Below are 25,915 nucleotides of genomic sequence, written 5' to 3'. Positions count from 1 at the left end.
AGCTCCCAGATTCCGCTCCCAGAAGCGTGCTCAGCACATGCTCCACCCAGGCCTTGCTCCCTGGAGAGTGGGTTATGGCAGCTTCCACCCTCTGTAACTCTGTTCACGCTAGCTTTGCGGCTGTCACCTCCTGGTCCTTCTGTTCCTGCCCGTGTTACAGCCAGTGAGGACCTCCTCTGGCCCCACCCTGCCCAGCTGCTTTGACTCCTTTTCTTTGAAAAGCCTGCTGACAGTTTGGCCTGGCAGGCCCGGGCTGAGAGTGTCCCTGCCCTGCCCCTCTTCCCCTGCACAGAGCAGGAAGTCCTGCACAGAGGTGGCCACCCCTCTGTTGGGGACAGTTTGAGGGTGAAGAAGGATGATGTTTGTGCCATGCCTGCACATGGGGGGCCTCCTGTGACCTTCTGTCCCCTTTTGGTTGTCAACCTGGGGCTGCCTGACTTTGGGATCAGCAATGTGGGTCTCCTAAAATGCAGGTTGTGGTGGGGAGTCCTGGACTGGATGTGGGACCTGGTTATGAGAGTTGATCCACCTGTTTCATTGGAAAGGTAGCCACCTTTTCAACATGAGCCTTAGTTCCTGTGCCAGGAGCAAGGCTTTGGTGGCACTGTGGGTAGGAGGGGCCAAGGGGCCTCGTGACCTGTGACGTGTGGGGCAGGAAGTAAGAGCTGCTGGGCAGCGTGAGGGCTCGTTTTCTAGCCTCGAATTTGCTTCTTTCAGGAAACATCCCTCAGCAAGAAGTGCTAACCTTCTGGCCTCTGTCCCCTCATAAGCAGGTGACTGTAAGGACATGTCTCGGGAGCTGCAGGACGTGGACCTGGCCGAGGTGAAGCCTTTGGTGGAGAAAGGCGAGGTGAGTGGAGATGCCCCCATCACATGCACAGTCATGCACGGGCACAGGTGTGTGCACAGTGTGAACACACATGCGTATGCACACACACGCACACACATACACATGTGTCCACCACTTCCTGTTTCCACAGGTCTCCTTGTCAAAGGGACAAGAGGTACCTGTTCAAGTCACAGCTTGGCCACTAAGTGCTATGGCACTGTGGGCTGGGCCCCTTGCCCAGTCTCTGGGCTTTTCTGCCCGCACCTCACTGATCCCATTTGTAAAGTAAGGGCATTGACCTAGAGTTCCTCGAAGCGCCCCCTACTGCTGTGGTTCTATGCTGTGGTTCCAGCATGCAACAGGAAGCCCACTGCCCACAGGCTCTGGCTACCCCATAACTTGGAGGTTAAGGTCATACACATACTCTGGGACCAGACTGCCTGAGTTCAATTCCTGCCTGTGACACTCAGCAGCTTTGTGTCCACCACTGGCAAATCCTTCAACCTCCTCACGCTCCAGTTCCCCAACTTTAAAACACTGGGGCTTACATCATGGGGCAGAGTGAGGATGGAGTGGGCTGTCGATACGAAACAGTCAGAACCTTGTCTGGCATGGAGGAGATGAGCAATGCACGTGAGCTCTTGCTGCTACAGTTTTTATCATCTTTTTGGTCAAACCTTTCATGTCAACCAGGCCTCCCTGTTAGAAAGAGTAGCCCCTGCCCTACGACCTGAGCAGGCGCAATCCATCCTGAACTAGCTGTTCTGACAATGGCTGTGATAAGCCTTTACATTTACTATAAAGGTGACATTGTATTTTTAAACTATGTTCACATCCCAATTCTCACTGAGCCGCAAAACTGCCTGTGATGATGCATCTTTTAAAAAATGTGAAGCTCGGGCTCAAAAGTGAAGTCACTGTAAGGTCAACTAAATGCTTTCAAGACTGACAATTAGAGTGTATGAACCAGGTCCGGCAGGCCGTCTCTGGGCCAGCCACATTCCATGGCTCGCTCGTGCTCACTGACAGGATGAGACTGTACTTGGGTAGATACCAGGTTCTGTGATTGTTCCCTTTTTACAGAAGAGCAAGTTGAGTCTCATGGAGGTTAATTTGTTCTCAGTTACATAGTTACAATGTGTAGGGCTTAGAGCCAAAGTCAGGCCAGCTGCCTTTGGTGAATGGACTGTTCATTTGATTCCTTTGTGGCTCTGGGTGTGACTGCTCTTTTAGGTCCGTATGTCACAGACTTTTCCTTCTGTATTTTATAGATACAGAAGCTAACGTCTGATGGGAGGGGAATTGTCTAGATAGGTGGCAACTGGGTTTAGAAGCCCAGGGAAGCTGCAGAATGCTTGTGATGATTCTACATTCAGGGTCTACAAACGTTTTCTGCCAAGGGCCAAATAGTAACTATCTTAGGCTCTGCGGGCCATACCATCTGTTGCCAACTACTCAGCTTCACAATTACAACATGAAAGTGGCCATAGCAACGTGGAAGTGAATGGGCCTGCTGTGTCCAATAAAACTTTATTTACAAAAACAGGTGGCTGGCCATGGTTTACTGATGCATACTGTTGACTATGTGTGCTCCAAATCCAGATACCTCTGGTGAAAGATGGAATTTGGGCTGGAAACTCAGAATTACGGGATTGAGGAAAAGTTGAGAGGTCTCTGCTCTCCATGTCCACCCATGAAGACTGAATTTTAATCCCGATGATGGGCAGCCAGGGAAGAAATTCAAGGACAGTGACATGGTCAGGTTTGAGATTTAAAAACATAGCACCTGGATGGAGATCAGGAGACCAGTTAATAGGTAATTACAGTCTTGTACCTCACAAGCTTGTGGTCAGCTTAGACTTTCAGATCTTTTTTCGCCAAGGCTATAGTCAAAAAGGAATCCAGCTAATGTGTCTTTTCTGCTGGACTGTTCTTTGAGATAAAAAGGAAAGTCTCTCTTAGGGAGGCTCCACAGAGGAGGGAAGGTAGATGCAGACTCAGCGCTTGGAGAAGCCCATGTGTTACATTAGTTCTTTCTCTGTCCAAGGAAACTTGATGAAACTGACCATCTCCCTTGTCTCTCCACAGACCATCACCGGCCTCCTGCAAGAGTTTGATGTTCAGGCAAGTAGAGGATGTGGACTCCTTTTTCTCTTCCCTACTCTGTGTTCTCTCTTTCCCTCTTCTTTCCATTGCTTTAAAGTAGATTGTTGTTCAGACATTGGGGTCAAGGAGAGAAAAGGAAGCTAGTTTCCCACACTTGGCTCCTTCTCCTTGGATAGAAGCTGGTTGGAGTTCTGGCCAAGGAAGCCTGTCACTCCCTGTAGAAGCAGGAGGGAGACACAGCCCCTTCAACTCTGTCAATCTGGGTAGAGCTGTGGGATATGTGGGGGAAAAATGGAGAGACATTGGGTGGGCTTTGGACCCTGTGATGGGAGGGAGCAGAAGCAAAGGCTTAATGTCTTTGACTCTGCTTGGGAAAGCAAAATCAGTCTTCTCTGTGGCTGACCGGCTCCATCCCTGCTCAGGGTTGGCCTCAGGGCAATGGGGAGTGGGTGCTCTTGAGTCTTTTCCAAGAAAAAGCTTTCAGGAGAGTGGGCTGGCCTCTTTTGGATGAGGGTCAGGTCAGAACCCCAGGAGCTGTAAATCCTGTGCTCATAGTTATCCCAAAGCCTGTGTGGGCCCCAGGCTGTGCTGGGCCCTGAGGATGGGACAGGAAACCTCAGCACAGTGAGGTCTTGTGGGCTTTCCCGAGAAGAGGAGAGGAGCAAATGCAGGTAGATGCAGGTTGACGTGCTCACCTGAACCTCTGCCTGCGCACCACCCAGGTACCCCCGTCTTCCAGCCCATCTGAGCTCTGCATCTCCATCATCTATTCTGCTCCTTTTCCCAAAAACCACTCCACTCTTCCTCCTCGATCTGTATACCAGTGATTGGCCCGCACCCATATCCAGAGGCTGGGAACCTTGGCATTGCCCTTGGAAGGGAGGGGAAAGAATGGGAGAGAGGTTGGGAACAGTGACTATTGTGAATGACGGCTGTACAAGTGCCTACCTGAGTTTGGTATCCAGGCAAGTAGAGATTTGCCTTTTCTTGGCTCTTTGACACAGAGCAAGTTGCTTCAGCTCCCCTCAGCCTCAGTTTCCTCATCTGTGAAATGGGGAAAGCCACTCCAGTCTTGTTTAAGTGGCAGTGGAGAGAGGATGACGGCAAGGACCCTGATGTGATGTTTCCCGGTCAGTGCTGGGCCAATACCACACCCTGTCTACTAACTCTATTGTGAGATTTTTTTCGGTGTGTATGTATGTGGTTAAGTACACATAACAAAAGTTACCATCGGGACCACTTTTCAGTGTACGACCCAGAGGCATTAAATACATTCACATTGTTGTGCAAGCATGACCACCATCCATCTCCAGAGCTGTTTTCATCTTGTAAAACTGTAGCTGTCCCCACTAAACACTAAGTCCCAATGTCTTTTTCCTTCCGGCCCCTGGCACCTGCCATTCTACTTTCTGTCTCTATGATTTTAACTACTTTAAGTATCTCATGTAAGTGGAATCATATAACATTTATCTTTCTGTCATTGGCTTATTTCACGTAACATAATGTCTTCAAGGTTCATTCATATTGTAGCATGTGTGAGACTCTCCTTTTCTTTGAGGCTGGATAATATTTCATTGTGTGGCTAGACCACAATTTGTTTATCCATTCATCTGTCAGTGGACACTTAGGTTCCTTCCACATTTTGGCTGTTGTGAATAGTGGGTGTATAAGTATCTAGCTGAGTTTGTGCTTTTAATTCTTTTGGGTATATGCCTGAAAGTGGAATCGTTGAATCATATGGTTATTGTAGACTTTAAAAATCTTGGTTATTGATTTGCAAACCGGAAAACATAGTTTATCTGTTCCCTGTGAAGAGAATTCCTCCCTTTTGTGTTGTTCTTGATAATTTGCAAAGCCCAGTTACGAGTCCATTTCCTGAGCCAGGTAGTTGGTAGAGCAGACACTAGGAGTGCTGGCCCCAACTCCCGGGGCAGGTCGACTTGGAGGTTGATTAGTCTGGGGTGGGCGAGGGTACTGCACGCTCAGGACGTCAGCCAGTGGGGACCTGAAGATCATGGAGGGAAGCCTCAGAGAGGAGCTGGGAGAGGCAGGATGAGGTCTGCCCACATTGGTCCCAGCCTGGGCTGAGCCCTCTTCGCTAATCCCAGAGCTCTCCTGTGAAGTTGGGGGCATTTTTTCGATAGTGCATCCTTTGTTCCTTTAATAAACACCTGCTTGAACCTACATTTTAGACTAAGAGCTCAGCATTAGTGAGCATGGAACATACCCCAAGCATCATTTTGAGCATGTCACATGTTTTGCTTGTCTAATGCTTGAAATGAGTCTTACACCCATTTTACAGGTGGAGAACCTGAAGCACAGAGAGGTCAAGTCACTAGCCTAAGGTCTCGGGGTTGGAAAGGGGTAGGGCTGGGTGTGAACCCAAGCAGTGTGCTTGATTGAAACCACTCCTGACTACCTGGAAGGGGAAGGCAAACACACATATGAAAAATTAAGTGAACATGACAGTTCCAACTACTGTACAGTTTGGAAGATGATAGAGCAGGCTGATGTGATGGGGTGTGGCCTTAAATTGAGGGGTCAGGAAAGGTTTCTGGAGGAGGTGACATTGAACTGAGGCCTGAATGATAGATGGAGCCAAGCAAGTGACCCAAGAAGATTAGGGACCGATCAGTCAATGCAGAGGCGACAGCACTTGCAAAGGCCCCTCTGGCTTGGCTTCTGCACCAGCCAGGGGTGAAACGAGTTTTTCCTGTAAGCTGTTCGTAGGCTCAGCCTTCCTGATGAATCACAATATTTGAGCTCAATGTGACTACTGAATGACACTTTGTCAAGCTGGTTCCAATCTTTGTATAAACTGTGTTGCTTTGGGTTTGGCTCCTAGATCTAGCTGACTCACCATATTTATGGAAGTTCCCCCAGATTTCCAACAGTCTCCAAAATCTTGGCTGTGGGTCACTGTAGGGTTTCCTTCGGAAGATGCAGCACAGTGTGATAGCTGATGTTCTCTGTGTCCTAAAGGGTTACTGCTCACAGGGCCAGGAGCAGAGAATGACAGAGCCATGGTCAAGGACCCAGCCTGGGGACAAAATGACAGTCTCCTGCCTGCTGGGGATGTCAGCATCCTCTGATGAGCCAGACCAGGGGCCAGGCTTGCCCCTGCTCTCTCGTTGAATCTTTGGGGACTTGTATCATCATCCGTACTTTCAAATGAGGAAACTGAGGCTCTTCCATGGCCAGCAGCTGTGAAGGGCCCCAGGGAACCCCACTCTGTCTGGCCCAGCCCAGTTCTCTCAATCAGGATGCATTACTGCAGCGCTAAACCTGGAGGAGCCAGCTAGGCCTTGCGGGCTAGGTTTCATCTCACCTTTGCTCTTTCTATAAAAAAATATCTGCTCAGGCAGTAATTGGCACAGAACTTTGGCGGACTAATGTTTAACCCATTGAGGGTGAGCTGGTGTGGGACTCAGGAGCCGATACACCTTCATGGGGACCTGCCTTCACCTACTTCTTTACTTGCGTCTCATTGCCTGTTGAAATGGGCCCTGCCTGGCCAGTTCGTTGGCAGTCGAATTTAAGGAGTCAGAGCTGCCTCATTGTGTATGTGTGAAAACAGCCAACGTTATTTCTTGAAAAATATTTGGTGCTCCAGCATTTTGACTCACTCAAGCAGGCTCACTTTTCCTTTCCCAAAGTAGTCAAGGAGATATATACACAAATATATATGTACGTATGTTTCATGAATCAAAATAGACAGCATAGCTCAGAGCTCTACAGTAGTGAGAAGCTGCTGGAGGGGTTTGCTGCTGGCCCCGTTGTTGGGCGGCCTATCTCAGAAGACAGCTCTGCTGACAGAGCAGATGGCCTCGCGGCCTTATCTCTCCCTGGCTGACATCACCTTAGGGTGGGCTGTTTGATTTGGCCCAGGTGATGTTTTAAGGTAAATCAATTGGTGCCCGGGCATGTGAGGTTCTGGCAGTTGCTCCCAGAACTCTGCTTTACCCCTTGGAGAGGCTCCGGAGCCCTCAGAGCTCGGGGAAGGGTGGGCTGCCGGCCAGAGATACTGTGGCCACAGGAAGGATGTGGTATGATCTGGCTTTGCAGAGGAGGTTCTGGGCAGTTGTGTTTGCAAATTTGATGACTGGAGTAGGTGGGAGTATTTTGGGTTCTGGCTTATTTTCTTTGACTAAGATTCTAGAATCTAAGAATATTCAAGTTGGCAGGTGCTTTATGATTCAGCCCTACCCCTTCTGCTGCAGGTGGGGAGGCTTTGTTGAAGGCCCCTAAGGGGAGGGGAGGGAGCAAGTTAATATTTGCATGCCCACTCATTGTCTCAGCTCTTCTTTGACAAGGTAGGGAGATATTACCCTCTTTGGCAGATGACAGACCAGTCTGGAGATGTTAAGAAACTTGCCAAGGGGTGCTGTCGAGATAGTCCTACATTTCGGCCCACTTGACTCCTAAATATGTAACAAACATGGGAGCCGTTTTAGCTGATATCTGTACACCAGAAACTGGGCTGACCTCTCTTCCTGCATCATCTCATTTAATCCTCACGACAACCCTTCAAGAGAGGAATTATTGCTCTCTTTGTTTTATAACTGCAGAGTGAGGCCCAGAGAGGGTTTAAGGGATTTTGCTCAGTGTCACTCAGTGATGAGAGAAATGATGAAATCTGACTCAGTCTCCGTGTCTGGAGCCAAAGTCCATGTCACTGACTGGAGGTGGGGGACAGAATTGAGCCCTCCATCCATCATTCTCCCCGCGGCCCCGGATCGCCTCTCCTGCTGGATTTGTTGTTTCTAATTCCTTCCACCTGGATCTCTCCCTATACAGATGGTTTGATCTGATTTGGTTTGGTTTGGTTTCCATGGAATCTGTGTTTGTGTGCTCACCAGGGCTCTGCTGGCTGGGAGCTGATGTTACCCTCCAGGCCTCTGGGTGGAGGGAGCGGAGGGGCTGGGGCAGGAGGGTGATGGGCAGTGTCTCCTGAAGCCTGGCTCCAGCTCTGGAAGTCCCTGTCTGGTGGAACTGGGCCAGAGGGACATCTGACCTTGTTGGAGGCTGGGGGAGGGCTGATTTATTTCCCTTCTCTTGGAAGCAGATCAGCTCCCAGGGAAAATGGAAACGGTGACCTTTTCCTAATTTCTTTCTTTCCACACAGTTGCTTCTTGTTTTCACGCCCCCTGACTGAAGGTGGGCAGAAGTCAAAGGCTTGGAAATCCTCAGCCCACCCTTTTCCATCCCTCCCTCTTCCAGCCCCACTTCCTAGGGAAGTCGTTGGGACTTAGAGCAAACCCGTGACAGATGGAGGTGGCGCTCATCTGGGTCAATGCAAAGCCAGGCTTTGCCTCTTCTCCCCTCCTCTGTGGGTTTCCTAGGAAAGCCCTCCTGGTGGAGTGGGGGAAGAGCGCCCCCCCCAGCATCCCCGTGGTGGGCTCCTCCCCAGGTCTGTCCAGTCCAGGCCACCGGGCTGACCTAGTGTAGACGCCCATCCCCTGGGGGCAGGTGCAGGGGACAGAAGCAGGGTCAGGTCAGCTCTGTTGTTGCCAGCCATGTGCCCTTGGCCAGGGGCCTGGCCAGTGGCCCGGACTCCCAGGGGCTTAGCTTTGTCATTCATAAAACTGAGGGAGCATCACTGTCCCCGAGGTGTCGCGCACATGAAATAAACAGCCTCAGACTCAGCATGCAGGCCTCCTTCCGCCCCCTCCTCTGCTCTGTGGATGCCCATCCCTCCACTCTTTCTTTTTCTCCTTTTTATTGAATTTATTGGGGTGACACTGGTCCTCCACTCTCTCTTCTCCCTAACAGAAGAAAGACTTTGCTCCTAATTCCTTCTTCCTTGGAGAATTCCAGTCGGCAGGGTGGGTCTAGCTTCCCTCTATATTCCCAGCTAATGGCTTTCTGCCCGCAGCAGCTCATTTCCCGACTCTAACTTCTTTCCTTTTTCTTGATGTGATCACAACAGTAGAGAAACCTGAGAAACGGAGGGAGAAGCCACAGGTCCAGCGTCTTATCTTCCCAGTGTCCTGGGGGCCTGCTGCAGCCCCTGGGCTCAGGGCTCGGAGGCCCAAGGACCTATCTGGAACTTTTACTCTCCCTGCAGGCATGTGCCCTTGGCTGCTAGGCTTTAGCCCCCTGCAGGCGTGTGCCCTTGGCCCTTAGGCTTTAGCCCCTGCAGTTGTGTGCCCTTGGCGGCTAGGCTTCAGCCCCCTGGGCTGGCATTTCTTCTCTGTGAAACGGCTATCCTAGCTTTATAGTATTTGCTCAGTGAGGGGGTGGCTGTCCTTATACGCAGATACTACTGTGTTCCTGCCACACACATACCCCCTGGTCACCCTTCATTTTTTGTGTACTCCTTACCCAACGGAAAGAAGATCAATGGCACAACCAGGCCTCCCCCCCCACTGTGGGGGAAGCAGGAAGGTGGGGGGCACTGTGTGTTATTTCTCAACAAGAGGGTGGTCTTGAGACTCTGTTCTCATGATTTCTCTTTCCTCAAGAGGCCTTGACTTAATGCTGTGTCTGACTAGCCAAATCAGCTCTGTGCCTTGTTCCACTGGGCCCGCTCTGCCCCTGGGAAATGCCTTGACCAGGGCTAGACTGAGGAGAGGGGCAGCCCAGCGCAGCAGCTGACGTAGGGTGTGTGTAAGCCTGTCATCTTCTCACAGTCCAAGGCCTTCGGTGTCTCCCTGGGGCCTGATGATGGAGGGAGGAGGCAGCAGCTGGTCTCAGGGCTCCCCTGGATCATTCAGCCAGTTGACTTAAGCCATTGGGGTGGCCCTGTGGCTGCAGAGTACCCATCTCTGGGACAGGGGTCCACAACAATGGACATGGAAACCTACATTTTGCAAAATACTTCCCAGGCTCTACCACGGTTTTAGTCTTGGGAGCATCTCCGTGACTTGATAGGCTTGTTGTTTACTCCATTTTAGAGCTGAGGGAGTTCTCAGAAAAGTCCGATGACTTGGCCAAGGGGGCATGGTGGATGTGTCATTAAGATTCATATCACTCAACAGTGTCCTAAACAAGGAATGTTTGCTATTTTTGCTGACCTAGAAGGCCTGATACAGCAGGTGTGAATGTCACGCAGTCCCAGACTCCTTCCTGCTCCTGCTCTGTCATCCTGAGCATGTAGTTTTTATACTCATGCTCATGAGATGGCTGCTGAATCCCTAACATCTCATCCACATTCCAGGTAGTAAGCAGGTGAGGGAGCGAAAGCAAAAAATCAAAAGGCCAAGTTTGACCCTTTAAAAAATTCTTCTCAAAGTGCCAGCAAGTTCTGCTGACATCTCATTGGCCAGAACTGGGTCTTCTGACCACCTTTGGCTAGGAGGCAGATGGGGAAGGGGAGAATTGATCAGCACCTTGCCAGCTGGGCGTCCTGTCATAAGAAGGAACAAGACATGTTTGGGAGGCCAACCAGCATCGTCTGCAGTTATTCATAAAGCTCCCAAGCCAAGATTGGCAGCCCAAAGAGGCGGCAGGTGCTGCTCCCACTGTCTGCCAGCTGGCAAGCAGTGTAGACTAGGGGTGGCTGCCGTTTTACCACTTACCAGTTTATGGCGGTGTAGACTGTGTGCATGTCTAGGTGCCTCCTCTGGGCCAGCACCTGAGACAGCAGAGCCAGCCTTGCCCTCCAGGAATTGGCAGGCAGGTTGGGGAGGTGGCTGTAAAACCGGCATTTGTTCTTGTGGAGATGCTACAGGCAGAGAAGAGGGCCCATGTGCCCTGCGTCTGACATACCTGTGGCACATTTCTGCAGTGTGGGCCAGATGCACATTTGGGGAAGAGCAGATGTTAGTCCTCTGTTCTGTGTGCCCGTGTACCCCAGGACGTGCCCCGAGGATTGCTGCTTCATGGAGACCCTGGGGAGATAAAAAGCCATCCACAGCCACATTGGTGGGGGACCTGACTTACTACATCCCTCCCTAGAGAGTCACAGTGCACGTTTCACAGTAAAGGTTTCCTTTCTTCACGTGACACCAGGCACACTGTGTAAAACAGACGTCAAAGGGCACAGGCTTTGGACTTGGGTGGTCTCAGGTTCAGATCCCTCTGCACCGTTCTAGCTGGGTGACCTTGGGAAGGTTACTTACCCTCTCTTCACCCAACGGATCCTGCACACCTGCTGGGAGCGGCAGCTGTGCCAGGGCCGGAGGCTGTAACAGTAAACAGACAGGCAGCCCCTGTCTTCTTGGACAGATTGACTTCTAGTTCCACAGCTGTATAACTTTAAGACCTCCAAAGCGATGAGTCAACATCCGTTACTCATCCCCACCCCTGGGGGACTGCCAGGGACATCCTTGATGCCAGCCAGGGCTGGGTGTCCTGTACCTGCACCAAGGCGGGGCCCAGGCCACCATGACTGAGTTACCCTCTGCACAGGCCCAGGCCCACCTCTTCGGCTCTGGGGGTGAGGCCCTCACTCTCGTCTGACAGGTGCAGGCCCGGGAGCGCAGAGGGGTGGAACTTGGATTTAAACCTTGAAGTCCCAGGCTGGTGGGGACACTGCCTGGCCTGGCCTATTTTTAGAGGGTACCCTGTGGGTCAGCTGGGGAGACAATAGAGAATGAGGCCCCCACAATGGGCCATTGTTCCTGCTGCAGCTTCAGGGCCACTCTGGGCTCCACAGATGATCTGTGCCCCCCCCCGGGGGCTGGGCCGGTGCTCCAAGGCCTGGGTTTTCACAGTGCCTCCACAGGCAGGAGTGGAGTGTTGGTGCTGAGGGGATGAGAGAAGGGGGTTGGGGAGATGGGTAGGCTCTGTGTACAGGAGACTCATTTTATTGGGGTGATAAGGCAGGTGGCCCAGGAGAACCCCTGTGCTGGGGGTAGGCCTGGGTACTAAAAGAGTAGGGGTTTCCCCCATACTGCGCCCTGTTTACTCCATTGCCTGGTAAACACGCACACTTCTCCTGCCACACCTCGAGGTTGCATTATGTCCCATTTCACAGACGCACAGTGGCAGCCCAGGAAATGTACCCCCCCTTGTTACCAACTCCACACCTGTTTGCTTCAGGGGCCCTCAAAGTGCAGCAGGAAGCCCCTGTGTCAGGAAAGGGGGCGGGTTCTTGTTAAAAACAGAGATGCCGCCCTTTCCTGCTCTGGAAGTGGAGCCTGGGGATTGGGGTTCCTTCCTTCCCTCCCCCCTCTCCCCCCCTCCCTCCTCCCTCCCTCCCTCCCTCCCTCCCTCCCTCCCTCCCTCCCTCCCTCCCTCCTTCCTTCCCTCCGTCCTTCCCTCCCTCCCTCCTTCCCTCTTTTTCTCTGAGTCATGGCCCTCAGATCCACAACCATGGATTTCAAAGGATGGGAGCCTGCCTGTTCCCCTCACCCCAGCCCTGCAGCCCCCTCATGGGTTAAATCCTGTTTCTCTCCGTGGGCTTCAGCTTCCCCTTGGCTCCCTGACTCTTGGACAGGGTTCTTGGGGCAGAGATTTGCCACCCAAAGCCCAGTGCTCTCACGACCAAGTGCAAAGGTACTAGGAGCTTCCTCAGAACACAGCTGGAGCCCCCTGGGTGTCCGCAGTCAGATTTAAGCCACACAGCCCTGCACGTCTGTGACAGGCCCTCTGTCTGCTGTCTTTCCTCAGGAGCAGGACATCGAGACTTTGCATGGCTCCATCCACGTCACGCTGTGCGGGACCCCCAAGGGAAGCCGGCCTGTCATCCTCACCTACCACGACATTGGCATGAACCGTAAGTTCCAGGGACCCATGGTTTTCTAGTGAGCCTGCTCCTGCCGAGGGGTGGAGGAAGACGGCTGGGAAGGGCTGGTGGCGGGGAGCCCAGCTGCTTCAGTCTTGCTGGGACTTCCTGGAGCTGTTCTGGGAAGAACTCTTGCCACAGAGTCTGGAATGCTCTGCACAGGGGCACGGAGTTGCTTGTGTGCCTGGAGCTGCTGGGAACTCAGGGAGCCCCCCACTGCCCGTCTGTATGACAGTAACTTCTAATGAATGAGTACAATGCTTTTTAGTGTTTGCGGAGTTGTGCAACCATTATCACAATCAATTTTGGCACATTATTACTCTGGAAAAAAACCCAACCCTGTTCTCTTACCTGTCACCTCCAATTTTTTATACACCCCCAGGCCCTGGCAACCCCTAGTCTACTTTCTGTCTCTAAGGATCTGCCTGTTCTGGACATCTTATTGTAATGGTGTTGCCAAGGTTCGTCCGCACTGTAGCACGTATCAGGACCTCATTCCCTTTTGCCGAATGATCTTCCATTGTACACAGACCAGATTTTGTTATCCTTTCTGTAGTCTATGGACATTTGGATTGCTGCCACTTCTTGGCTCTTCTGAACACGGCAGTGAATGTTTAGACTGAATTCCTAAGATGACCACAAAGTGTTACCAATGTGAGCTCCCCATTTTTCACAGATGGGGACGGAATAAGAGCTACTTCGTGTTAAAATGGTTCAGAGTAGAGGTGAATATTCCTGTGATGACTCAGAAGGCACTTATAGGCCTTCCTGCTCCAGGAATCTCTGTAAACTTGAACATGGCAAGTGGGGTGCTTGCCTGATTTTTGATTGACAGACTGCCTGATTTACATTTTTTAAATTAATACCCTTGAGGCTGGAGATGAAGTCATTCACTGAAAACCATTTATTTTCTTCACTCTCACATCTCTTATCTCACTTCCTCCCTATGTGTCTCCCTGTGTCCATTATGTGTCAGATCCCGTGCTAGGTACTTTGGTAGAGATCACTTTGGTTCACTGGGCCCTGGTGAGGAAATGGAATTGCATGTGGAGGTGATGTGCCCCAGTTTTAGAGAGGCTCATTGTTAGTTACAGCAAGCTAACCACTGTAACAAAAGACCCAGAACCTTTGTGGCTTCACACAATATACGTTATTTCTCACTCATTTAACAACTCAGTGGGCATTCTGTATGGCACCTTCCACATGGTGATTCAGGGACCCAGGCTCCTTCCCACTGTGGCTCTGCCATCCCCTGGAGCCTGTCATCCCCTGGAGCCTCAGAGGCTTCTGCTGGTTCCTCTGTCTCTGGCAGGTGGATGAAGGGAGAGAAACCTGGAGAATTGAGTAGCAGGTGTTATGAGGGAGTGGCAAGCATCAAAAGCTATTGACTAGAACCCAATCACATGACTGCCTCTAATTACAAGGGAGGCTGGGAAATGTAGTTCAGCTGTGTGCCCAGGAAGAAAAGAGAAACGGCTTGGTGACCTGCTGGCCATCTTTGCTTCAGGCTCTCAACAATTAGAGCCTCTCGACTCATCCATGGCCATATAAGGAGAGAGAGGTCCATGCTTTATCTCCTATGCTCCTCCTTGTTTGAAAATCTCTGGCCAGTATCCCTGATATTAGGGTTTAGGCGACCCAGGGAGAAAGAGAGTGTCGGTGGAGTAACCCCGCCTCATATCAGGGCCATGATGGCCAGGAATGACTGGGAAGGAAGCAGGAGACCCCTTCATCCACCAGCCCTACAGTGGCTCTTAGGGACCGTCTCCACCTCCGCACCCACTCCTTTCTCTTGCCTTTTATCAGCAGAGGAAAGTGGGACAGGAGAATAAAAGGTAGGCGTTCTTACTTGTGAGTTTGTTTCCTTCTGCTGAATAGGAGAGAAACAAAATGAACACGCTTTGCATGGAGCAAACTAGTTCAGTCCATCCTCACTTCTGCCCCTCTTCTCTCCTGCCTGATTTCCAGACAAAACCTGCTACAACCCCCTCTTCAACTCCGAGGACATGCAGGAGATCACCCAGCACTTTGCCGTCTGCCACGTGGACGCCCCTGGGCAGCAGGATGGTGCTGCATCCTTCCCCGTGGGGTAAGAGAGGAGCCTTGAGCCCCAGGAGGGGGTAGAAAGCCTCGCAGGGTGGAAACAGGTGGCGGGGGGAGGCTTTAGACTGGCTTTTAATTTTTTTATTGCTGTAAAATATACTCTTCTTCTAAGCCAAGTCTCTGATATAACCCCTCAGCCTCCACAATATGTATAATCTTTATATGGGAAGAGATCATAGCAACCTCATGGAGTTATTGCAAGGATTAAATGAGTTTATACTGCTCCTCAGATGCTTGGGGTGGGACCTGGAACACAGGAAGCAGTTGGTAAAGGCTTATTTTACAAAGAGGGGGGAGGAGAATTAGGATGGAGACGTCTTTGCTTAACACAAAAGGCTGTGTATGCTGAGGGGTGCTTGCAATGAGGGGGCCACGGGGGGTGCAATGGGGAGTCCGGGCCCTGCTCCTGTTGGCATCGTTCATTGCCCCCGGGTCCGGGCTCACTGACTCCTCTGCTTGGCTTCTCCCAAGGTACATGTACCCCTCCATGGACCAGCTGGCCGAGATGCTGCCCGGAGTCCTTCACCAGTTTGGGTAAGGGAGAAGGGTCCGCTCCCTGACCAGCCTGCAGGGAGGTGTGACTTCTAGCCTCTGCCTCTCCTTGGGCCTCAGTCTGTCCTGACATTGCGGCTGCAGTTTAAAGCTCAGGGAAGAAACTCACCTGGCTCACGTGTCTCCACTGTTTTCACACTCTCTTCATTCCTGTCTGCTTCCTGCGAGTTGGGCTTTTCTCCCTGAGTGATGGCATCACCTGATGACAGCCACCCCCATCCTTTCCTGCTTTCTCTTCTTTCATTGCCTTCTCTTTCCGATGGAATGTTCTGGAACAGGATTGCCTGAGCCTTCACCTGCTCTATCAGGGCCCTTGGCCCTCCAGTGCTCATTTCCTTCTTACTTGAGCCTTTGGTCCGATGATGATACCTCAGACTTCTTGCCCAGTTTATTTTCATGCCAAGTTTTAGAATCCAAAATAAAGCTCAGGAGCGGGAAGAAGCAGGAATAGGGCTTCCCGTAAATGTCAGGCGGTGTCTGGGAGCCCGGCTGCCATCAGGAGAGCAGCGAGGAAAAGGGACGCGTCCCTGCAAGGTCACGGCCCCCTGCTAATCCATAAAGAGTGATGCATTTCGGGTCGCGAGGGCACAGCACAACAGCGTGTCCCCGCTTTGTCTCGCCTGCTAGCCATCCTCAGTGACGACCAGGACAGACAGTGGGGGAGGCGGGGTTCCCTAGGGACAAGGAGCGGGAGGATGAGAGGGTGGTCAGGGCTCCCAGGGCTCCCTTCTCCTGTGACATGAGTTTACTTCTGCTTTCAGGGTGAAAAGCGTCATTGGCATGGGAACTGGGGCTGGCGCCTACATCCTCACTCGGTTTGCTGTGAGTTCTTGGGCATTTTAAAAAGATGATGTTTTTAAATAAAATTAATTCAAGGTGAAGGAAGGAAATTGGTAAAGCATCAAAAATCCCAAAAGGGAAAAAGAAATGACCCATCATTCCATTTCCCGAGGGAGAAGCACAGCTCGCATTGTGGGGTGTGTGTGTCACTTACATACTCTCAGCTTTTCCCTTCCCTGCACTGAAATGCCATCCTAGATGTCTTCTTTCATCATTGGCTTTGCTCACTTAGCAGGAGACTGTGGACAGGTCCCTCCATCACCACCTATTCTACTCCGCTGCTTCTTGTGGTAGCTTCTGGAGTCGGGGGACTCTTGGCTCCTGACTAACTCTAAACTAGAACCAGAGATACCTGTGTTAACATGACAGTTGTCACTTACATTACTGCGGGCCCAAGTCACTGGCTACTGGGTCCTTTGTGTCCTCACCGAACACTTGTTTAAAAATGCAACAATGCTCATTTTATTCAACCATATGTATTCTGACAGCCTATTGTTTGCTGGGCTTTGTTGGAGGTCAGAAATGCTGACATGAATGCAAAGTGGTCTGGCCATCTAGGCACCGAGCAGATAAAAGGTCTAAATGGTATCACCTATATACAGTGTGTCCCCCAAAATTTATACACACTTTGAATAATTATAAAAGCAGTGTGTATTAAATTCATTTCATTTTCAAGCTGTAATAGAATCTACTGTTAAACTGTGTATGCATTTTTTGGGACACCCTGTTATGTGATATATATATATATATCTCCTAGAAGTAGTAGAATTCGTTCTGATTACTAAAGAGTATTTATGTGCCTGATTATGAGGTTGGTGGTGTGATATACCCATTTCACAGCTGGGACAGCTGAGGGGCAGCGAGGGGAAGTGAGCTGTCCATGGCAGGTCCGCCAAGCACATGTGCTTCTGCTTCCTCTTTCCACTCCCTCCAGGACCCCCGATCCAGTGTTTCTGGAGCTAGGAACTCCGTTTGCATGGGGCGGGGGCCATAGACTCTTGAGAGCAGCAACCTGTTCTGTGGCCCACATGAGCCCTTTCCCAGCCCTTTTCTCCATCTTGGTTTGACTTTAAAGTTTGTAGTATCTCAGATTCCTGGGTTGCGTCTCTCACCTTGTGTCTGAATTGCAGCTGAACAACCCCGAGATGGTGGAGGGCCTGGTCCTCATCAACGTGAACCCTTGTGCGGAAGGCTGGATGGACTGGGCAGCCTCCAAGGTGAGCCTGGGCCCTGGGCTGGCGGGTCCCAAAATGCAGGGGGCAGGTGCCCTCACCTCTGCCCGGAGGAGCAATGTAACTAAGAGCCCTCCTAGTCACACCCTTTGACCACCCCCTAATGCCCACCCCCAGCCAAGAGAGCAGGTTTCCTCTGCTTTGCGTAGAATAGTAAGCATGGCCTCAGATATTTGCCATGGGGACATCAGTAGGACACTGTGGTCTAAGCCAGCAGGCGCCCCGAGCCAGCTTTGACAAGCATCCTCTGGGTTGGAGTATTTGCTGGGAACCTAACATCTGCTGGGCTTTTCTCAAGATGCTGAGAATAAAAAGATGAACAAGACACATGCCTCTAATTCCGGGAACCCACCGATTATTAATGAAAAGGAAATATGCATTTAGTACTGACTTTATGTCACTTAGTTTTAACACAGTAATAATTAGCTAACGTGTGTTGCATGGTTACCTGGTGCTTTTTAAATTCTCCATTGCTGTGTATGCATGACAATACATGTTTAACCCTCATGGGACCTCCCGGAGGTAGGGTTGCCATACCGTTTACAGAGGGGAAACTGAGGCTCTCAGTGGTTAGGGAAGCTGTCCAGGGTCACACAAAGCCAGGCAGAAAGAGAACTGGGGCTGAATGCGGAGCCCTTGGGCCCACAGTCCTTGGGCCTCCCCTCTGTGCTGGGCTCACGCTCTCATTCAGCAGGCGTCAAAGGCCCACCTCGACCCAAGCGCCACCAGGCTGGGCATAGAAGGGGCAGGACACGTCCCTTCCTGGAGCACAAGGGGCCCACATTGTCTCAGGAAGCTCTGCTCTGGCTGGTGGCCTAGGGTTCCTTGTTTATTTAAAAATGATTATTGTTTTTTTCATAAAAACCCCCTGTATTTGCCAAAAAGATGGGGAAACCGTTCCAAATGAAACAGGATAAAGCATTTCAAGCCGGGGTGATCCTGGCTTCTCATCTTGAAAGTGTATTTTTCCAAGGTTGGGGAGGTTGTCGGGGAGCATAGGATTAAAAGGGTCATGCCCCCCCCCCCCCCCCCCCCCCGGTGTCCAGGCCAGCCAGTCTGATACTGCATTTCTTCCTGGAACACTCTGCCAGGAGGCCAGAGCCCTCCCTCCTGCCTGCGTGACATTCGGGAGTGGAACACACTCCCTGTTTTCTATTTTATTTTCCAGCAAAGGAAGTGACATTCCACTTAGCCAGTTTGGCTTCTCAGTAGCTCTTTTGAGCCAGATGTGGAGGGCTGGGGACATTACCCATCGGCTACGTGGAGCCTGAGGAATGTGTGTGGGGCTTTAATATCTGCACCATTTCCTTCCTTTTCAACCCCAGCCCCAGAGAAAAAAGACTTACATCAAGGGCCTACTGTGTGTCAGGCACTGGGGTCATATCCTGTTATATGTGTAGTTGCTCCCATAATCCTCATCGTGACCTGGGACTTTGAAGTCCCTGACAGTCCCAGCTACGGATGAGCAGTCTGAGGTCCAGCAGCTTTGCAGGCTGCCCTGGGCCACACAGCTGGGGACCCCCAGCAGTCAGCACACATTTATGGAACTGCTGCTTTGTACCTAGTATTTATGGATCCCCTGCTGTATGCCTAGCATTTATGGAGCTCCCACACATATCTAGTTTTTTGGAGCTTTTGCTGTATATCTAGCATTTACAGAGCTCCTGCTGTGTACCTAGCCTAGCATTGTTGTTAGAGCTAAAAAGGAGAAGGTCATTCATTTCTATAATAACCTCAGTATATTCAGAGAGAGGAAAGTGGCTTAGGGGACAGTCTAAACTATGATACAGGAAGGATAGTTTGAACTAAGCAGATCCTGAGGTGTAGACTTGGGGAGGTCAGTGTGTGTTTAGAAGTGGATGGGGTCCTTCTTGCTGCTGACTTGGTGCACTCTGGAGCTGGGACAGCTAGGAGCAGGGTGGGTCTCTTTAGCACATCTGCGCCTGCATCTTCTGTGCCCCAGGCTGTGAGGTTAAGCAGCGGATGGGGAGCCAGGCCCTGCCTTCCAGGGGCCACGGGTCTAGTAGGTAACCAGAGACAGGTGACTGAGTTCCCATCGAGGGGGCACCCTCAGACCGAGTACCAGGAACCCCGAGGGCCATGGGGTTGGGCTGACCCCGTCTCACCACTGAGGATGCCTTCTTAATCCCACCTGGTTTGTTCTCCCCAGATCTCCGGGTGGACCCAAGCCCTTCCAGACATGGTGGTGTCCCACCTCTTTGGGAAGGTGAGTAGCGTGGCCTGCATTGGTTATTCACTCCGAGTGATTGTGTGCTGCCGGCATGTAGGGCCTAGAAACAAACAAGACACAGCGAGTGGGCACTGCTAGCTGATGCCACCAAACAGGGTGATGTCATCATTCATATCCACCAAGTCACTCGCTCTCTCTCTTTACAACATAAGTCTTTTTAACCATTTGATTGAAGTGCAATAAGGGGCACATATTGAAACTGTAGAACCTGACAAGTTTTGATGGGGTCTGAGGTACCCCTCGGTGGCCCAGCACGAGGAGACTTGCTCCGTTTCCTGTGGGTGGTCCACTCACCACTGCTGGCTCCTGAGCTAGAAAGTGTGACCATGTGAGGTGTGACCATGTGAGGTGTGACCATATGATACCTTGGGGCAGCAGATGCTCTGCAGTGGGGTTGGTGAGCCTGGCCCTTGCCACTCCTGGGGTTAGTTTCCTGTGGCTGCAGGAACGAACTACCACACTGGATGGCTGTATTTGTCCCTGAGTGTTGGCCTGGCCTCGGTCCCCACAGAGGCTCCAGGGACCCCCCTCCTGGCTTCTTCCAGCCTGTGGTTGCTTTGGCGGTCCTGGGTTGTGGCCCTGACTTCAGTCCCAGCCTCCATCCCTCCATGGCCTTCCCTTTGTCGGTTTCAAATCTCCTGCCTTTTTCTAAGGACACTTATCATTGGATTTAGGACATATTCCCTCCACCAGGGATAATCCAGGATGGTGTGATCTCAGGATCCTTCACTTAATTACATCCACAAAGACCTTTTCTCCGAAGAAGTTCATACCGCAGGGTCCCGGGATTTGGTGTGAATGTCTTGGGGGCCGCCATTCACCCCACTGTCGCCTCTTTCCTCGTTAGCTGCCTTTAGCTGCCTTCCGCAGTCTGTGATCTGCGTTCTCCACCTGACTCTAATCTGAACTGACAGGAATGTGGAAAAACCAGAGCCGGCGGCTGCCTCTCCTTGCAGGAGGGCTGTCAAGTGTGGGGTGAGAGTGTCAAATGTAGGGTGAGAGTCTGGCCTGATTGTATCTTTAATTACTTGGGGTATCTGGGTACCCAGAAGTTTCTGCAGTTATGTTTTCATCTGAACCCCCAGCACAATCCCTCAGACCGTGTTCACCAGATTTTTCTTTGAACAGCCAGTTGGCCTCTTTGCTGCTTAAGTGCTCATGGGCTGTTTTGACAACAGCTTGGGCTTGAGTCGGCCCCCTTGCTTCCTCCCACTCGGGCTCTGGTCGCCTCTGATCACATCAGGCCGTCTGCTGTTGTGCAAATGAGAAACAGCCAGCAAAATCACACTCAGAAACGGACCAGGGAGGGGACAGGCCGCGGCCAGCCTCTGCAAGACTTTGGCTGACCCCTCGGAAATCAAGATTGTCCTTTCTGGCACTGTCCGTGTGGCTCAGTGGTTAGAGCACTGGCCTACGCACCCAAAGGTCATGGGTTTGATTCCTGGTCAAGGGCATGTACCTGGGTTCCTTCCCCAGTCTGGGCCCAGGTGTGTGCGGGAGGCAACCAGCCGATGTCTCTCTCACATTGATGTTTTTCTCTCTCTTTCCCCCTCTCTCCCTTCCACTCTCTAAAAATCAATGGAAAAAATATCCTCGGGTGAAGATTAATAACAACAAAAAGATTGTCCTTTCCAGCAACTTCCCATTGCCTGAGTTGGTTGTTTTGCAAGTGTGAAAATCTTCATCTCTCCCCATTAAAAAATACTTGTTAATAGTTGCATTGATTGTTCTAATTACAAAGAGCTTTTCAAAGTGCACAACCTCTGTTTAACCCACAGCCTAAGGAAGTGGGTGATGTTAACACCCTCCCGCCTTTCTTTGAGGGCACTGAGGCTTAGGAGGGGAAGGCATTTTCCCAAGAAAGGGGTGGTGATGGAGCTGTGAGGAAGGAAGAAACTCTTCTACCCTCAAGGTTCTTTTGGCTGATCTAATAATCAAATAGACATGAGACACGTTAGCAAGAGAAAATGACCAAATTTAACTATATACCTATGTATGGGGACCCCTCATACACGGGGGACCAGAGAGAGAAAGGGAAATTGAGGTATATTTGACACTCTGAGCTAGGGATGCGGTCGTGCACTTTGAGGCTTCATAGGGTCACTGCAGGGAGAGCACATGTTCAGTAATTAGTAGTTTGCCTACAGCACAGGTAGGTAAAGTCACTTCCGGTGATAATTCTTACATTGGGCCAAACTATTGATTTTAATTCTTCTAGAAATTTAAGCTGGGGGAGGGGGAGCAGCCGAAGTTTCTTTCAAGCTCCCACAGTCTTGGTTGCTCAAAATAACTTGCACCCCACCGAGGCACATCTTGGGGTGGCTTGTTCTGAACCCCTACAGAGTCAAGCTCTAGATCCAGGAGAACCGACTTCAAATCCAAACTCCAGGCCTGAGCCCGAGGGCCTGCTTTGCCTGGCTAGGGCAGTGCTCCTTTACCCTACCTGCTGGTGTTCGGGCGTCTGCCTGCGTCTGGGTGTGGGTCCGCTGCCCTGAAAGCTTCTGTAGGCTCCAGTGCGGCCTTGGTCTCCTGCCTCAGGCATCATTGCCTTCCCTTTGTACCTGAATAACCTGGAGAGTGGAGAGGCCTGGGACTAGCCCAAGGCCACAGTGTCGATGAAAGACGTTTCTCCCTCTACTGCAGGAGGAAATGCAGAGCAACGTGGAGGTTGTCCACACCTACCGCCAGCACATCATTAACGACATGAACCCTGGCAACCTGCACCTGTTCATCAACGCCTACAACAGGTATGGGCGCCGCGGCCACAGCACGGCCTTTTATATCGGGCTCTTTTCGTGGGTCTGGAACATGGGGTGAGGCAGAGGGGGATTGCGACATGAGCAGTAGAGGCAGCTCCCGAATTTGAGCAGACAGATTATTAGTACGGAGTATCCTTAGTAAGGTGTCTCCTGGAGTTTTGAGCACTTTGCAAGGAGCTGAGCTACCACTCCAGATCCCGGGGATACAAATAGAGTGGGACAGTCATGCCCTCAAAGGGTTGGAAGTATGTACCTGTGTCCATGGTGACCATGGGAAAGGACAGATGTGAGGACTGCTTAGAGAGAGAAAAGCAAAGCACTTGGGGGGGGAGGGTCCAGAGAGGCTGCTGGGTGGTGGCTGAGTCATTCCCAGGGTAAGTAACACCTGCACACAGCCTTTGGCAAGGGTGCAACCCTCTTATCCATAACTGAGTGCCTGTCTGGAGCTCACCTAGGGGAGGGGACAGCTTGGGGTGCCAGCCAGAAGCCTGGAATCCCCAGGGAGCTCACTCAACCTGCCCCACCAGCTCTGCCCTGCTCCCATGGGGCCAGAAATGAGCTCATGGGCTCTGTCTTTCTGTCCTCTCCTGTAACTAACATGACTTCATGATGGGCACTAGTGTCTGTGAGGAAGTCCAGTGTTCATTTCTTCTTACCATCCTCCCAGCTGCTCAGCGTGGGAGGGAAGGGTGCTACCCCCAGGGGGTAAGTGAGGACACGGGCTGAGCAATTCATTTATTCAGCAACTGCTTTCTGAGACTAGAGTGGGTCAGGCTGTTGGCTGGGCCGTGGACACCCGCAGGGGACCATGGAGAGCATAGGACTTGGAGTTGGGTGTGAGAGTCAGGCTCAGACTAAGGGTGGAAGCAGAGACTATTTGGGGGGCTAGCCATTGGCCAGGTGGGGGCTCTGGGAAGGTAGGGATCTTCTTTGGCAGAGGACATGATTTGTATTCCTGTAAAAAGAAAAAAACACATTGGAGACCATGTGGTGGGCTCCATAGGAAATGACCCTGAAGCCACTTTTATGGACCCCAGGAGGCTGTGGTGTCCTGAAAGCCACGTGACCTCACATAGGCTGACATGTGTGTGGTTTGCCAGAACAGACTGGCCAATGGCAGGACCTGCCTGGGTTTGGCTCAGTGGGAGGAGCTTCCTCTGGGTGGCGGGCCTCCTGGTGTAATTAATGGTGCTTTTGTTGTCTGTAGCCGTCGGGACCTGGAGATTGAGCGACCCATGCCAGGAGTGCACACAGTTACCCTGCAGTGAGTAGCTTTTCTCACCATCACTGTGTAGTTTGCTTGCTGGCAGGGCCTTCTTTCTGCCAGGACATGGTCATCAATTGAGAACTGGATGTGTCCTACCTAGGGACTGGGCACGAGCCAGTCTCCCTCTTCTCCCTGTGCAGTTCCCAGGGTGGCCCCGAGACCTAGGTTGGAGCCTTGGATCTCAGAGAAGTGCTGACCGCACTTTGAACAGAATTGATTAAGCACCTACTTCACGTTCAATACTACATTGGCTTTGCCTCCCAGAGCCTGGGGCTGAATGAGGCTCAGGACCCACCCTGAAGTGCCCTATTAATCTAGAAGACAGTCTTGGGAATAAGCAGCTGTATTCCACCAATATGAACTAGGTGTCATTTTATAGTTCCTTGAGTGAACCACATTATCAGACACCTGAACGTGGCACGTGCCATCTTCTTTGTCAGCCATGTCCTTTTTGTCTCTGATCTTGATTGCTGACCAAGTCCTACTCATCCTTCCTTGAGGACAGGGTGTTTAAAATAAAAACGTCAGGCATAGAAATTCTCTGGTGAAATTCATACTAAGGTGTAAATGACTTACCAGCCTAGTTATTCTAAGAACAAAGCAGAGGGTGGAGGGAGGATGAAGGAAAATGAGCAAAGGGTAGTGGGGAAACCAAAATAATTTTTTTAGAACCTTGGCAGGCTTGGGAATGTGAGAATCTTTAAATGAACCCTGTGCTAATTCCCCCTTTTCTCCCTGCCCCCAGGTGTCCTGTTTTGTTGGTGGTTGGGGACAGTTCTCCTGCTGTGGATGCTGTGGTATGTAGAAATCAACCACGGGTTATGTGTTTAACTCAGCAGTCCAAATCCGATTTGCCTTGTATAAAGTTTCCCTGCCCACCTCCTTCCTTTCCTCTGCCCCCATCAGGGCAGGTGACATCTTCTAAATGCCATGCTGGCCTTTGGGCAGAGGGCCCAGCCACCAGCCTCTTTCCCTGGTGACTGTCAGCCCTGATTGCTTGGCAGTGGGCGCTCTGTCTCCTCTCCTAGGCCCCCTCACCCGCCCATCTGCCTCCCATTGGCTTGTTTCTATGAGCGTGTTTTCCACTTGGCTTCCTGGCCAAGAGACTTTCCTCCCATTTGGGAGACCTGGTTGGTGCCTCATTGTCTGGCAGGAAAAGAGGCATCTGGGGAGCTGGGCTTAAGCAAGGTTTTCTGGCTCATTTCACCCTTTAATTCCTACCTGTAGTGTTGTGGAGACAAAGCAAGGACTCCACCTTTCCAACATCCGCATAGCTGGGGACATGGGAGACTTAGGGGCTATGAAGCAGAGTCCTACAGTGGTGACATGCCTTGTGCAGTGGGCTGCAGAGCAGGATCCTCAGTCATTCATTTCATAATGACCTGGGTGTCTCCATGAATCATGACTTTGTTATCATCTAACCCACTGGACATGATCATGGGATGCATCAATAGAGATACATTGTTCACATCGAGGTAGATGATAGTTCTACCATGGGAACTTTGAACATCACAGGTTACAAGTCAGTATTCTGCGCAGTTCTGGGTGTACTCTTAAGAGCATCATTGACATTGAAGAGAGAAACTAGCTTGGTGGAGGTGATCTCATTTGAAGAATGGTGGTTGGGACTGGGGACTGAGACTCACTGGCCTCAGGGAGTTAAACAAGGCCACTTATTTGGTGAATATTTCTAGAGCACCTTCTATATTTTAGGTAGTCTTCATAACAATCCCTTAAAATAGGTTAACCTCATTTTATTGATGAAGAAACTGAGGCTCAAAGAAGTTAAGTAACCTGTCTGAGGTCACACAGCTGGGAATGGCAGGGCTGGAATAGAAACCGCATCTGTTTAATCCCAAAGCCCACATTCTTTCTTCTATGCCAGGGGAATATAGGAGCCTCTGATGATGGTGGCAGGGAACGGGGAAAGGCTATGACTTTGGCTCCAGGTAGAAAACTGACAAATTTCTCCTCGCTTTCCTTGTCTAGGTGGAGTGCAACTCAAAATTGGACCCAACGAAGACCACTCTCCTCAAGGTACAGGAAAAGCTATGAGAGTTTGCACTTGTTCTTAGAAACTCTTAACTTTTCTGCAAAAATTGAGTTGTGCCTAGTTTAGGCAGAGCTGGTGGTCAGAAATTATAGAAATAATTATTTGAAATATCTGTTCACAAGCATCTATTGGGTGCTGGCTGGTAAGATGAGAGTTAAGATGAGAGGATCCCTCTGTGGGACCCCAGGGGTCTACAGGCTGCAGCCTGTCACCCTTGGGGTCTGACCTTGAGACTGGGCTGTAGGGTGGCCCA

The 25,915-nt window shown here is 51.1% G+C and overlaps 1 protein-coding gene across 1 annotated transcript in view; it reads left to right on the top strand.

The window, feature by feature from the left end:
* Positions 1-25,915, top strand: part of NDRG1 (N-myc downstream regulated 1) — a 41,219-nt gene that overhangs the window by 9,281 nt on the left and 6,023 nt on the right. The window contains exons 2-13 of the mRNA XM_016216110.2: positions 771-850; positions 2,918-2,953; positions 12,491-12,596; positions 14,574-14,694; positions 15,180-15,242; positions 16,022-16,082; positions 17,231-17,317; positions 19,503-19,559; positions 22,227-22,330; positions 23,550-23,606; positions 24,355-24,406; positions 25,599-25,646. Of these exons, the coding sequence (XP_016071596.1) occupies positions 788-850; positions 2,918-2,953; positions 12,491-12,596; positions 14,574-14,694; positions 15,180-15,242; positions 16,022-16,082; positions 17,231-17,317; positions 19,503-19,559; positions 22,227-22,330; positions 23,550-23,606; positions 24,355-24,406; positions 25,599-25,646 (855 nt within the window). The 5' untranslated portion in view covers positions 771-787. The remainder of the gene's footprint in view (positions 1-770; positions 851-2,917; positions 2,954-12,490; positions 12,597-14,573; positions 14,695-15,179; positions 15,243-16,021; positions 16,083-17,230; positions 17,318-19,502; positions 19,560-22,226; positions 22,331-23,549; positions 23,607-24,354; positions 24,407-25,598; positions 25,647-25,915) is intronic.

The sequence above is a fragment of the Miniopterus natalensis genome, chromosome 16 (assembly GCF_054644295.1).
Source record: "Miniopterus natalensis isolate mMinNat1 chromosome 16, mMinNat1.hap1, whole genome shotgun sequence".
Lineage (NCBI taxonomy): Eukaryota > Metazoa > Chordata > Mammalia > Chiroptera > Miniopteridae > Miniopterus > Miniopterus natalensis.
Note: the sequence above shows the minus strand (reverse complement) of the source record. Positions and strands in the feature narration are given on the sequence as shown.